The sequence below is a fragment of the Myxocyprinus asiaticus genome, chromosome 4 (assembly GCF_019703515.2).
Source record: "Myxocyprinus asiaticus isolate MX2 ecotype Aquarium Trade chromosome 4, UBuf_Myxa_2, whole genome shotgun sequence".
NCBI classification, from domain to species: Eukaryota; Metazoa; Chordata; class Actinopteri; order Cypriniformes; family Catostomidae; genus Myxocyprinus; species Myxocyprinus asiaticus.
This window is the reverse complement of record NC_059347.1, coordinates 1,802,688-1,817,766: the sequence shown is the minus strand read 5'-3', so window position 1 is coordinate 1,817,766 and position 15,079 is coordinate 1,802,688. Positions and strand designations below refer to the sequence as shown.

Genomic DNA, 15,079 nt, shown 5'->3' with positions numbered 1-15,079 from the left:
AATATAAGAAAGACTAAACTGTGTATTGCACATAGTTATTGCTCAATGGGGCAGTTATTAACTGTTCATGAGATGGATAGCCTAAGGGAAAAAACTGTTCCTGTGCCTGATGGTTCTGGTTCTCAGAGCTCTGAAGCGTTGGCCAGAAGGCAGCAGTTCAAAAAGGTAGTGGGCAGGGTGCGTGGGGTCCAGAGTGATTTTTCCAGCCTTTTTCCTCACTCTGGAAGTGTATAGTTATTGAAGGGGGGCAGGGGGCAACCAATAATCCTCTCAGCAGTCCGAACTGTCCTTTGTAATCTTCTGATGTCTGATTTCGTAGCTGAACCAAACCAGACAGTTATTGAACTCAATGACTGCTGAGTAGAACTGTATCAGCAGCGCCTGTGGCAGGTTGAATTTCCTCAGCAGGAGAAGAAAGTACAACCTCTGCTGGGCCTTTTTCACAATGGAGTCAATGTGGGTCTCCCACTTCAGGTCCTGTGAGATGGTAGTGCCCAGGAACCTGAATGACTCCACTGCTGCCACAGTGCTGTTCAGAATGGTGAGGGGGTCAGTGTTGGGGTGTTCCTCCTGAAATCCACAATCATCTCCACCGTTTTGAGCGTGTTCAGCTCAAGGTTGTTTTGACTGCACCAGAAAGCCAGCTGTTTAACCTCCCTTCTGTATGCAGACTCATCGTCATCTCGGATGAGGCTGATGACAGTGGTGTCATCTGCAAACTTCAGGAGCTTGACAGAGGGGTCCTTGGTGATGCAGTCATTGGTGTAGAGGGAGAAGAGTAGTGGGGAGAGCACACATCCCTGGGGGGCACCAGTGCTGATTGTACAGGTGCTGGAAGTGAGTTTCCCCTGTCTCACAAGCTGCAGCCTGTCCGTCAGAAAGCTGGTAATCCACTGACAGATAGACAAGGGAACAGAGAGTTGGTGTAATTTATTCTGGAGTATAGCTGGGATGATGGTGTTGAAAGCCGAACTGAAGTCCAAGTGCAATCCCATGTTGACTGCATCATCCACAGACCTGTTTGCTCGATAAGCAAATTGAAGGGGATCTAGAAAGGGTCCAGTGATGTTCTTCAGGTGGGCCAACACCAGTCTCTCAAATGATTTCATGACCACAGACGCCAGGGTGACAGGTCTGTAGTCATTAAGTCCTGTGATTTTTGGTTTCTTTGGGATGAGGATGATAGTGGAACGGTTGAAGCAGCATGGGAATTCACACTGCTCCAGTGATCTATTGAAGATCTGTGTGAAGATGGGGCCAGCTGGTTAGCATAGGATCTAAGACATGCAGGTGAAATGCCATCTGGGCCCTGTGCTTTCCTTATCCTTTGTTGTCGAAAGACGCGGCTCACATCATCTTCACAGATCTTAAGTGCAGGTTGAGTAGCAGGAGGGGGGAGGAGGGGGGTTGCAGGAGGTGTTGGTGTTTGTGTGAAGTGAAGGTCAGAGTGGGTGTGGGGTGTGAGATTGGGCCTTTCAAATCTACAGTAGAACACATTGAGGTCGTCAGCCAGTTGTTGGTCCACCACAGGGTTGGGGCAGGAGTCCTGTAATTTGTAAGTTGTTTCATGCCACTCCACACTGATGCAGGGTCCTTAGCTGAAAACTTGTTTTTCAGCTTCTCGGAGTATCATCTTTTAGCCACTCTGATTCCCTTATTCAGTGTGTTCCTGGCCTGATTGTACAAGACTTTATCCCCACCCCTGTAAGCATCCTCTTTGGCCTGACGAAGCTGCCTGAGTTCTGCTGTAAACCATGGTTTGTCGTTGTTAAATGTTAAATAAGTACTAGTAGGAATGCACATATCCTCACAAAAACTGATATATGATGTAACAGTATCTGTGAGCTCGTCCAGATTAGTGTCTGCAGCCTCAAAAACACTCCAATCAGTACAGTCAAAGCATGCTTGTACTTCCAGCTCTGCTTCGTTGGTCCATCTCTTTACAGTCCTTAATACAGGTTTAGCAGATTTAATTTCTGTCTGTAGGTTGGAAGATGAGATTAGATAGTCCCAAAGCTGCTCTAGGAACAGAGCGGTATGCATCCTTTATTGTTGTGTAGCAGTGATCCAGTATATTTCTGTCTCTGGTGGGGCATGTAATGTGCTGTTTGTATTTGGGCAGTTCACGTGTGAGATTTGCTTTGTTAAAATCCCCAAGAATAATAATAAATGAGTCCGGGTATTGTTGTTCCGTGTCTGTGATTTGATCAGTCAGCTGTTGCAGCGCTGTGTTCAAACACGCGTTTGGCGCGATATACACACTCACCAGAATAAATGAGGAAAACTCCTGCGGCGAGTAGAATGGCATAGAGTTAATAAAGAGCGCTTCCAAATTAGGACAGCACATCCTCTTTAACGTTGTTACATCTGTACACAAACTTTCATTGATGTAAAAGCATGTTCCACCGCCTCTCGTTTTCCCCATTAACTCCGCGATGCGATCTGCTCTGAACAGCTGGAAGCCTGGCAGATGTAACGCGCTGTCCGGAATGGCTTCACTCAGCCAGGTTTCTGTGAAGCACAAGGCAGCAGAGTTTGAAAAGTCCTTGTTTGTGCGGGTGAGGAGATGTAGTTCGTCCGTTTTGTTAGGGAGAGAGCGGAGATTTGCTAGATGAATGCTCAGCAGCGTTGTTCGAAAGCCGCGCCGACGGAGCCTGACCAGCGTGCCTGCTCATCTCCCTCGCCTGTGTCTCATAGCGCGTTTAAACAACACAGCCGCGCCTCTGACTAGAATGTCAAACAAAACATCAGAATATTCAAAATATTGACTGGTGTATGCTGTTGAATGTTCAGCAGTTCGTCTCTGGTAAAACTGACTGAAAAAAGATTACTAAACACAGGACAAACAAACAAAAACAACAAAACAATAGAAGCACTCCACACCGAGGTGGCCATCCGCGGCGCCATCATGATGTACATCTATGTTTAGTAGACATATATGTTTAGGGTTTAACCATATAGGGCCTTAAAAATTAAGATACAAAAAGGAAAGTTTGTTCTGAACCAGAATCTAAAAGCATATTAAGATATATTCAACTCTTCTGGAGTTATAGGCACTCCAACTTTGAAAAAAACAAAGTGTTTTTCCCCATTTTTGGACTTGCACCATTGGCATGTAATGCAACAAGAGGTGCTGAAGTCAACAGATTTTAGAAACCTATCTCTGTGTAAAAATAAAATCATGACTCTAACACCTTTCTAAGGTTGTTTTTTTGACCAGTAGTTTTGCTCCAAAATCATTAGCAAAATGTGTCATTTTGATCCCCCTCTACTAAATAATGGGTTACTTAGTATATATTGATTAACATTTTAGCTTTCATAATCATTCATGTTTGTATTTCACCAGTAAAAGAAAAATGATAAAAAGCTAAGTGAATGATTATTTTGTTGTTTTGTAGTCTGGACAGTGAACTGGAGATTTTGAAAGATGCTCTTCTGAAGGCCAGTCTGGATACAGCACCCAAAGCTCCTGCAAAATCACCATGTGAGATCATTGTGAGGGTGTTTTGGGCCCTGGAGAAGTTTTGACATGCCTTGATATTTGTGCTTTTTTCAGTTGCATAAAAACATATTAATGGCTAAAGTCTGATAACACTGTATTCAGCACAAACTGGGCTACAATAATATGTGAACAACATGTATGTACATGTTTGTATTTTTGAGAAAATAAATTTTTACAAGTTTTTAAGTCACTGAAATAAGGCCATATAACACATACTAAACATTTGTTCACAAGACTTTTGAGAACTGGATCTTGTAGCCTAGAGTTTTTGCTACAAAATGTTGTGAAAACCATCCTGACCACTCATTCAAAACAATATAGTCATTTAACTTTTGTAAGACACTTTTAGTGTTAGAAAGGCCATATGCGAGGAGGCGTGGATGATCATGAATACTGATGTGATTCACACCTGGGAACAGAATAAAATGTAATATCTGATATAGGGCATATACACAATAAATAAAAAATTTTCAGGATTCTTTGATGAACAGAAAGTTCAAAATAACAGCATTTATCTGAAATGGAAAACTTTTGTAACATTATAAATGTCTTTACTGTCACTTTTAATCAATATAATGCATCCTTGCTGAATAAAAGTATTAATTTATTAATTTATTCTTACTGACCCCAAACTTTTGAATGGTAGTGTATAATGTTACAAAAGCTTTCTATTTCAGATAAATGCTGTTATTTTGAACTTTCTATTCATCAAAGAATCCTGAAAAAATTTTTACACAACTGTTTTCAACATTGATAATAATAATAAATGTTTCTTGTGCAGCAAATCAGCATATTAGAATGATTTCTATTGACACTGAAGACTGGAGTAATGATGCTGAAGATTCAGCTTAAATCACAGGAATAAATTGCATAAAAAAAAATATATATATATATATATATATATATATATATATATATATATATATATATATATATATATATATATATATATAAAACTTGCCTCTGGGGCGTTTGCCATTTGCATTGATCGCCTCAGCACATTACCGTATGAATAGCGCGCTCTGCTGGTGGGTGTGATCACATTAGGGATAATGAGCTGAGCCAGGAGAAACTGTACATCGCTTTAGTTTCATACAGAGTACATTGCAGGAGAATATTTGTTTTAAATTTGAATTGTTTTATTTAAAAGTAGACATTTTAAGCTTTCTTTAGACATATGTTTGATGTTTGTCTGATAAGTATTCGCGGAGTTTCAGTTCATTTTTGTGACGTGTTTCAGAAAGATGCTCGTGGAGACAGAGACGGCTGAAAGCGCACTCTGTTTATTTTCTTTATTTTACAAAAGCACAAGGTTTTGTTGTTATTGTGAGTGTACACAAATAAAAGTAGACCCTTTATAGTCTCTAATGATGTCTTACACTTATCTGTATGCCCAAAAATGACGGAGTATTTTAAGTTGTTTCCGCTGTTATGAGGAAAATGTCCAGCAGGTTGCAGCGGCGTGTCCGTCGACCCTAGAGGGTTAAACTCCTTCACAGGCGTATTTCAATCAGTAATATCGGCTTAAGACTCAGAAAATACTGAAGTGTAACAATGTCACGTAGTGTGAATGTGTTATTAAGTAGGTCTTATTTTAATCTGATCTTGTGTGCCGTCCTCTTATGTCACTGTCTGTGTGCAGCTAAGATGACTCCAGCCAAGCAGTCTCAACTGAGGAACTTCCTGTCAAAGAGACTGACTCCTCCGGTGCGGTCTACAGCTCCTGGTACAGAATCTCAATCAGTGTTTATCAGTGTAAAAGTCTCTCATGTGTGATCGTACATCAGTAACCCGTCTCTCTCTCTCTCTCTCTCTCTCTCTCTCTCTCTCTCTCTCTCTCTCTCTCTCTCTGTGTCAGTGAATCTGTCTCGCTCAGCGTTCCTGTCCCCTCAGTTCTATGAAGATCTGGATGAGGTGAGCTCCAGCTCATCTCTCTCTCAGCCTCTGGAGCCCGATGTCACACTGGCGGTGGCGGAGAAAGAGGAGGAGCCAGGACCCGTCCCAGTGCTATCTGTCCCATGTCACCCAGCTGTGGTGCGCATGCCCTCCATACAGCCAGGCTTCAGTATGCAGTCCACTCTATTCAGCAGAATCCAGACCGGCCCCATACCAGTCATCAGCCCTGGTGAGACACATGTACAATTTCAGTTTTATTTAAACCTAAATTTGATGTCAAACAACAAAGGTGTAATCTAAATGATTGCGCTCCCTTTCTCTGTCGCAAATGGTTTGATCGACGAGGATGTGCACGCTTACTCGCTCAGTGAAGTCTTTGAAGTTTAACGGAGACTCGCTTGCATAAAAAAAACCTTGTCCGAAGCTTTTGTGAAATGAAAGTATGGCTGTGACTTTGACTTTGTCATGAAAATATCAATGCAAAAAAATCTTGAAGGTCCTGAAAATTGGCTTCATTTTTTTTACACAAAGTGTAATTTCTTATCTGTTTGAGGTGAATTATGCAGATGTCCAATAGTGCAGAATTGATTTTGTTGGACGATACATCAGTATTTTGTTACCAAAAAACAAGCCTTTTCCAGGTGATTGTATGATGTGTGTTGAATGTGTTGCAGCTCCTAAGATAAACATGGACAGTGCCGACAGCACAGCGTTCGCCACGAAAACAGTGAAACATGGAGCCCCGCCCACAGAGAAGACCACGCCCACCACTATCCCAGCCCCTCAGGCTGCAGGAAGATCTGCCCTCAGTAGACACATGACCAGCCAGAAAACAGGTAGAAACAGACACTGGATCATAAATATTTACTGTGTTCATGACACTAAACCCCTCTGCTGCGTGTTGAATGATCAGTTTATTTTGTTATAATGACCGTCTGACTGTACATGTCTTTTTTTTCTTGAGTGTTAAGTTTATACTGGATAAAGTTTTGAAAGTCTTAAAAAACCTTCAAGTCTCGATTGCACAAAAGCCTAAATTTTCCACCATTATTGCCCAGGAAAAATACATCGTTGAACACATGACAGGGTTGGACAGGGTTCTAATCTTAATATTTAAAGGAATATTCTGGGTTCAATGTAAGTGAAGCTCAATCAACAGCATTTATTGCAAAAATGAATTTCGACACTTACAGTGGAAGTCAATGGGGTCAATTTTTGGAGGGTTTAAAGGCAGAAATGTGAAGCTTATAATTTTATAAAAGCACACATTAATTCTTCTGTTAAAACTTTGAGCTGTAAAGTTGTCATTCATCAGCCTTGAACAGCAGTCACTCCACTACAGGATGATTTAGGCTACTTAACAACTAAACATGCGAAAAGCTCTTATAAAGAGTGTTTGTGTTCAAGGTGATGTAATTGGTCTTTATCACACATCTGTGTTTATTAGCAGACAGTGAAGGCTCATTGGTGAGTCTCAATCTATTTGGGTTTAAAACTTTTCTCTAACCCTCAATTTGAATGTAAAACTTCTAAAGTAGATGAGGAAGAAACCTTGAGAGGAACTCCTCCTCGTCCAATGGATGGCACACATTTACACAAACAGATTTGAACTGGTGTTTCCTTCAGAAAGTTGAACTGCTCCTGAGCAAGTGTACGTGTGTGAAGGGTGCACTGCGTCATCTGTACACCAGGGGGCGACAGAGACTTCCATCAGACATGCAAAATGCCTGCTGTTCAATTTTCTTAAAACTGACAAAACATGTTTTCTCTCTTTTTTTCTTTTAAATATACCCATGAAAGGTGCAGTAAGCCATAGAAATGTTCGCAAAAGATCAAGTATTTTATGTGCTCTCATTGTGCTATTGTTGTTTGCTCATATTGCTTTAGCAGTGACTGTAATCACAAAACCACATGACATCAAGTGTATTATCACTTTTATAAAACAGTTACTTCATAATTAATAATACTAGGGACATCATTTTGTATTTCACTTGATTGTGTTTGGTTAATTCATGACATATTATCTAATGGGTGCTGTGCTGTGAAATGCACTGGGCATCTCTGAGTGCTGTATTGAGCGATCATTTGTAACTGTCAACCCCATCACGTGTTTGTGTTGTTCATCAGGAGCGTCTCTGACAGAGTCCACACTGAAGACAGTTCTTCAGGTGGTGAACACTCAGGAACTGGAGGATAAAGGTCCTCCCATCCCTGTGTCCAGCATCATCAGGTGAGAGAGCCAGCGCACGAGAGATGTCTATTATATTGAGTCAAAATGAAAGGAAGTAAGCATTGGGGACAAGTGCAGAATACATCAGTTAATTGGTTCTCTATAAGTGACAGAATCATTCTTGTTGCGGAACTGTGTCGATCGGTAACGATACGAACTTGTTGCCACGGTTATGGTGCCTTTTTCCATTGTGGTGCTGTGAAATCAGGATTCTAATGAACTGACAAATCATGAGTTGCCACTTCACTACAGGCATTACACCAGCAAGGTTCCTTGTCCTGAGTCCAGTTATATGTCTGCGCTGATCCGGAATGGCGGGAAAGTGTTTCTAGGTGTCCGTGTACGTCCAAGATGACATAAATTACCGAAAGCACCATTAAAAATACATTATTATTTGAAATTATTATTTTTGGTCTTAGAAGGCTGAACGGGGATCTAACTTCACCCACCCAGGAAGCCTACAGCTAGATGCGGGTTTTGCTTCCTGCCCTCCGCAGAAGAGAGTTACTTGAGTTACTTCATCAGGAAGGAAACTTCTTGTCTCCCTAAGAGGCAAGAGGTGCTTAATCTAAAAGCAACATAACACCGAAGTTAGGAACAGAGAGGAAGGCTAAGATATTGTCCGGTCACGACAGTCCACAGAACTGCCCCTCACTGGATGTTTTTTGTTTTTGGCACCATTCGGAGTAAATTCTAGAGTGTGAGACTGTTGAGTGTGAAAATCCCAGAAATACTCAAACCAGCCCGTCTGGCACCAACAATCATACCAAATCCCAATCATACTAACCCAAATCACTAAGATCACATTTTTTCCCATTCTGATGGTTGATGTGAACATTAACTCCTGACCCGTATCTGCATGATTTTATGCGCTGCTGCCACACGATTGGCTGATTAGATAATCGCATGGATGATTGTTGGTGCCAGATGGGCTGGTTTGAGTATTTCTGGGATTTTCACACACAACAGTCTCTAGAATTTACTCCAAATGGTGCCAAAAACAAAAAACATCCAGTGATGGCAGTTCTGTGGATGGAAATGTCTTGTTGATGAGAGAGGTCAACAGAGAATGGCCAGACTGGTTTGAACTGACAAAGTCTACGGTAACTCAGATAACCGCTCTGTACAGTTGTGGTGAGAAGAATATCACGTAGGGGACCTACACTATATTAGGCAGGTGGTTTTAATGTTGTGGCTGATTGGTGTATAATGTATATTGTTATGTTTAATGTTTACATCCATAATTTGAACTATTTTAATAACACCCTGTCTGTACCGGATGTGAGCGCAACGGCTTGAAGATTTCTACAATGGAAGTGTCGAAACAGACTTTCTAAACCATTTATTTGTCTTCATGGCAGAAGTAGCACCAGTGCATCACGCCACAAATTATACATCCATTGTAGACAGCATCATTCATTATAATGGGCATGCTTTTGTCCCACCGCTCATGCTGGTGTAGACAGGGTGGATGTGTTTACATTGATTTGTGGAACGTGCTAAAAACTAGTACTGTCCCTTTAAGAATGGCAGCAAATCAGTAAAGAAATAATAAAAATAAAAATATTTTTAGAATAACAGACTAAATTATTATATCTGAAGAATTTGAGTGTTCTTTATTTGTTTGTAGTCATGCTTTGCAATGTATAGATTATATAGATTAAATCTCCCCTTAAAGGAATATTCCTGGTTCAATACGAGTTAAGTTCAGTTAACAGCATGATTGTGATTACCACAAATGTATTTCTTTAAAAAAGCACAAATGTGTGTTCCAGAGAGACACTTCCAATGGAAGTCAATGGGGTCAATAATCTGTAAACATTAAAATACTCACTGTTTCAAAAGTATAGACACAAGACATAAACAATATGTGTGTTAACATGATTTTACTGTCACAAAATCACTTACTAACCACATCTGTGGAAAGTTACAGCCAATTTTACAACTTCATTGCCATAACGATGTAATGTCAACAAACACTGAAACCCTAAAATGACTGTAATAATTACAATATTTAAAACAACTTTATAGTTCAATTAATACATGAGTTTTAACTGATGAATTAATGTGCTTTTAAAAAATGATAAGTAGCCCAGATTTTTCCTTTTTTTTTTTTTTTTTTTTTTTTTTTTTGTGGTAATCAATATTATGTCACAAATTCTGTCGATTGAGATTCACTTGTATTGAACCCGGAATATTCCTTTCATGTTTTTCTTGCATTGCTTCCATGTATTGCAGTTGAACAGTTGTCTGTGTGTCTGTGTGTGTGTGTCTGTGTGTGTGTGTCTGTGTGTGTGTGTCTGTGTGTGTGTGTCTGTGTGTGTGTATCTGTGTGTGTGTATCTGTGTGTGGGGGGGTGTGTGTGTTATGTATGTGCACATTGAGAAGAATTCCTGCATATGGTCTGTGTGTGTGATGACATCATTTCCTGCACAGAGTCTGATTGGTGTATTCAGATGTAAAGTTAAAGGTCTATATGATATCTCTTGTATGTGTGTGTTGTGTTGCATTTGAGCAGCGAGACTCATCTGTGTGTGAATGCAACTTTAGCCCAGACTCATCTATTATTAACAGTCCAGCTGCTCAGCCTGAGAAAACACACACACATACACACAGAGCATACACATTTTTCTCTTTAGTTTTTATAGTACAGTTTTGATGACATCAAATATTAGTTTTTTTTTAATTTATTTATTTATTTATTTTTTAATACAGTTTTGATTATTTTGTGCAGCGGTGCTTTAATTAGCATGCTGTTTTTTTAGCTGTTGGACACTTTGCATGGAAAATATTAATCCTCTGTAAAGCACTGTCACAGCAGCTATCCATATGTCTTTTGGATGTTCGGTCTCACTGATCATGTTTACATGCACTTAAGAAAACGGTTTATTCCAGGGTTTTAGCTGAAAGCAGTGTTCTGAAACGCCATGGAAACGAGCGTTGATTTCCTTATGCCGTTTATTGGATTAAGAAAAAGCAGTTTAACACACCTAGGTTTCTCTCAGAGAGACTTACTGTTGTCATGTAAAGACATGAGAGGTGATCTGATGGGTGTTGGAAGAGTGCACATGTGTGGAACAGACCGGATAAGAAAAGTCCTAGGATGGAGCCCAACAACAAGTCAACACAGTGGAACGAATTCAACATTTCTGGGAGTACAGTGGGAAAAAATCACATACACTATAAACTATACCCATTTATACACACCAATGTAAAATATCGACTGTCCCTCATGTTCACGCATATGTGCTCGTACATCGCGGGAATCCCAGAGTTTTATCTTGGAGGGAAACCCCACTATTGCAGTGCAATTTAGCTGCAGGTCGCGATAGAAAGTGAAGGAAATAAACACAGCAACAGCTCTGGAATATCTGGAAATAAAGCAAATCAACAGAGAGTAAAATAGTCAAGTCTTCCTTGGATGCCATGTGTGTTGTTTACACAAGCATCCTGGGAAAATGATGTTGCTGTGGAGAAAGCTGTTTACCTACATGTATATGGGAGTTAAGAGTACGCCGCTTAAACAGCGCATGTAAACGGGAACGCAGTTGTCTCGCAATAAACCGCTTTCTGGTGTCCCTGTAAATGTAGTCACTAATTTTTTGAGCATCCCAACATGAATATACATTTAAAAAGGCCAACTTTTAAAAACACCTACATTTAGTTTCATGCCATTGCACAATGCAGGAATGCGTTGGATGTAAACGCCCCCTAAGAAACGCATCCAGTCTGTTTAACCCAAAACCAACCTAATGATACAGGGCTTGATTAAAAAGGGCAAAAATATTAATACATTTAATACACTTAATACATTTCCATGTCATTTACTAAAATACTGATCAATTAAACAGTTGAAAAGATAGGAACACTTTTCGCTGCCGTCTCAAATGCCGTCATGTTTCTTTTAGGTGAAGATTGTGAGTTGATGCCAGACTTAATAGGTAAAGTCACTTGCTTTCAGTATTTGCAAAGACCTTCTTTTCAGTATTTTCAACAAAAATTTGACAGGTTAATTTCCCTCTGCCTCTTAAATGTTTGTATGCTGCAGGATACAAAAACCTTTTTAGTAGGAATGTCATAATATATCGATATAAATATTATTGATCGGCACGTTATTTACTTTATAAATTTTTGAGGCATCGATATATTAACATTAGCTGACATTTAAATTAAAAGCCTAATTTGAGTGCTTTCCGATTCACTGTCTGTAGTCTGGTGTAATAGCTTTGGGAGATCACAAGGGGGTGATATAACATTCACTGTACTTGAATGAACAGGGTGACGGTGGTGAGTTTGCAGGTTAGTGTAATTCTCTGTTCGCATTCTTGAATAGGTTTTATTCAAGCAGTCATACCACAAAAAGACATACTTGTAACTAAAAATACATTGTGTAGGCTTTATGAAAGATACATATACACAATATATCATCCAGTAATGACTAGAGAAAATAATCTTTGTGCTTTGATAATGATTAGAATTTTCTATGAAGAAACGCACACAAAATTCTGCTTTCAAGTTACTTTCTAAAACGCTTTACACAAAAACTTCTGTTTTTCCGCACTATGAATTCAAAATAATGTCTATATATCCTCCTTGTTCATTGACTCGTAAGGAGGCGCACGCCTTTAGCTGTCAAAGAAACACAAACAGATGTACATATAAATGTAATTCATGTTTTAAATGCATTCTACATAAATAATATTATTTTAGGGATATGTGCATCCCAAGTAATGTACTTAAAAGTGATAAACTTTATTGAAAGTCAGTAACTGTAATCTGATGAGAATTTGAAATGTAATGTGATGCACTACTTTTGTATTTAAAGGTAATTAGACTACAATAAGTAATTACTTTGTAATTAGATTACACCCAACACTGGTGTGGAATTATGTATCTCTCAATGCAATGCTCTTGACTTGACCATTCATTTCCATTTTTTAACATCTTTTATTTGATTCACTTTATTGCATTATCTTATATCACAGAAGCAAGAGAGCTGTTGTTCTGAATATCAGCATGGCTCTGATTTAACCGCAGGCTCACATGGTCACATTCAGCACTATTGTTAAATAGCCGAAATATGCTCACCTCTAGCCGCACATCAGTTGAATTCTATATTAATATGGCAATTTGCAGTGTTGCTTGGCAACCGTAAAATGCCTACGTTTACAGTGTGTCTACATTTGGACATGAGTAGCACGTAAACTAAACTGTAATATAATGAATGTAATTCATCCTAATCCCTAAAGCTACCAACACTGGAAGTGCTCATCTGTGACTCAGTTTGCAGAGTAGACTGGAGTAGTTTTCTACTTGGGGTCAGACTTTTTTAATAGTGCAGAGGATTGTGGTATAAACACTCCAGCAGTATTTCTACTGTTGTGCAATATATGCATGCCAATATATGTGTGTATTGATCTGTGTAGTGATGCTGTGATCATACTGATGACAGTTTGGTCCTAATTAAATCACAGCGATTCGTCCGCTTGAGTTGTAAATCATCTCTCCTCTTCCTCTGCTCCAGTTACTGCTCTTCATCATCACATGACCGTCAAACATTGTTCTGTCCTCTAAACAGGACACTGTGTGTGTGTGTGTGTGTGTGTGAACCACGCAGGACACTTTCCACATCCTGCTCTGTACGAACATCATGCTCACATTTCACTCACTGTCTCTGATCTGTGTGATGTACAGACAGAAATCACTACAAAACATCAGACATTTATTCATATACACACACACACACACTGAGCCTCATTAATTTGGTGTAGTCTACATGCCTTAGTATGGGCTATTTCTCTGAGTTGTCCCAGCTTCCCTCAACACAGATGAATTACAGACATTCATTCAAGAAAAATTGTTTCCAGTCTAATTAGAGTCACTGTAAAAGTTTGCTCGGTGGGACATTCAAAAGCAGTGATGTATGTGTATAATTTGAATCCCTCTGCCATGGTATTATGTAATCAACTTCCTGAAACCTGGAATTTTGTGATGCACTTTTGTAATGCTAATTTACAATTTTCTAAATGTCCTATAAATTAATTTGTTGTCCTGCAAAATGAAATTAAAAACTATCTAACCATGTTTGCTTGAAAGGTATTCTTAAGATGTAGTAATCATAATACTGGTCAAGAGTTTGTGTAGTGTGCCTAACATTATCATTGACATTCTTTAGTTAAGACAGAACAAAGAATCATGAAACAAAAGACACAGTTCTGCTGTATAAATGCAACATTTTTAAGGTCATTCTATATAATATATAATGGTCATCAGCGTGCCTTTACTACAACAGGTGTTACAGGTTATGTCAATAACCATGATCTAGCACAACCTTAAATGTATTGTTACCTAAATATTACCAGTGTTGCTCACAAAATGTCCTGGAAAATTATGTCTTTAAAAGAATGGGAACCATGATAACTCTCATGATCTCAGCTGTCTTTGATTTGTTTGATTTCTAAACTTTCCTAAGAGTTGACTGAATAATACATTGGTATTATATTTAGTCACATTATTTTTTTATTCATGTTTCTATAGCTCATCTGTTCCAGCACCTGCAGCTCAGGTTGTTCAGCAGGTTCTGGCTACTGTGGAGGCCAATAAAGTGAGTAACATATGAACCAATCCAAACACTGTTCACATCACCTACTAGAAAATGCGAAGAAACACCAGTCACAACATCTACTAGAACACGATGAGAACAAACACCAGTCACAACATCTACTAGAACACGATGAGAACAAACACCAGTCACAACATCTACTAGAACACGATGAGAACAAACACCAGTCACAACGTCTGGAACATGACATCAAACACCAATCTCAACATCTAATAGAACATAACAAACACCAATAACATATAGTGAAACATGAGAACACCCAATCTCAACACCTTTTTAAACATGATGAGATCAAACACCAATCAAAAACGATCATATCGTATATGAGGAGAACCAACACCAGTCGCAACACCTACTAGAACATGAGATTAAACACCAATGGAAACACTTACTAGAACATTATAACAACAAACACTAATCACAATGTCTACTAGAAGATGAGAACCAACACCAATCGCAACATCTATTAAAACACGAGAACAAACTCCAATCACAATGTCTACTAGAACTTGACAAGAACAAACACCAATTAAAATGTCAACTAGAACAAACACCAATCACAAACCCTAACAGAACATTAGAACAAACACCAGTCTCAACACCTACTAGAACATGATGAGAACAAACACCAATCAAACCTACTAGAATATGAGAACCAACGCCTACTAGAACAGGGGTCCCCAAACTATGGCCTGTGGGACGAATATGGCCCTCTGAAATGTTTTGACTGGCCCTCGGAACCATGCCTGTCACACGTTTTGACCGGCCCGCACTGGAAGCGCGAGACTGATTTGGTGGCTTTTCATGCCTATAAGACTGACTGTAGCGT

General features: G+C 39.3%; 2 protein-coding genes across 6 annotated transcripts in view; one reads left to right on the top strand and one right to left on the bottom strand.

Annotated features, from left to right (window-relative positions):
• The window catches only part of nup214 (nucleoporin 214), a 319,628-nt gene that overhangs the window by 33,250 nt on the left and 271,299 nt on the right, over positions 1-15,079 (top strand). For all 5 annotated transcript variants that reach the window (XR_007896211.1, XR_007896210.1, XM_051688949.1 and 2 more), the window contains exons 20-25: positions 3,399-3,484; positions 5,145-5,228; positions 5,361-5,627; positions 6,073-6,234; positions 7,526-7,628; positions 14,166-14,232. Coding sequence is in view for 3 of the 5 variants with exons in the window: in XM_051688949.1 (XP_051544909.1) it covers positions 3,399-3,484; positions 5,145-5,228; positions 5,361-5,627; positions 6,073-6,234; positions 7,526-7,628; positions 14,166-14,232 (769 nt within the window). In the remaining 2 variants the exon portion in view is untranslated. The remainder of the gene's footprint in view (positions 1-3,398; positions 3,485-5,144; positions 5,229-5,360; positions 5,628-6,072; positions 6,235-7,525; positions 7,629-14,165; positions 14,233-15,079) is intronic.
• Positions 1-15,079, bottom strand: part of fam78ab (family with sequence similarity 78 member Ab) — a 432,829-nt gene that overhangs the window by 347,100 nt on the left and 70,650 nt on the right. The window lies entirely within an intron of this gene.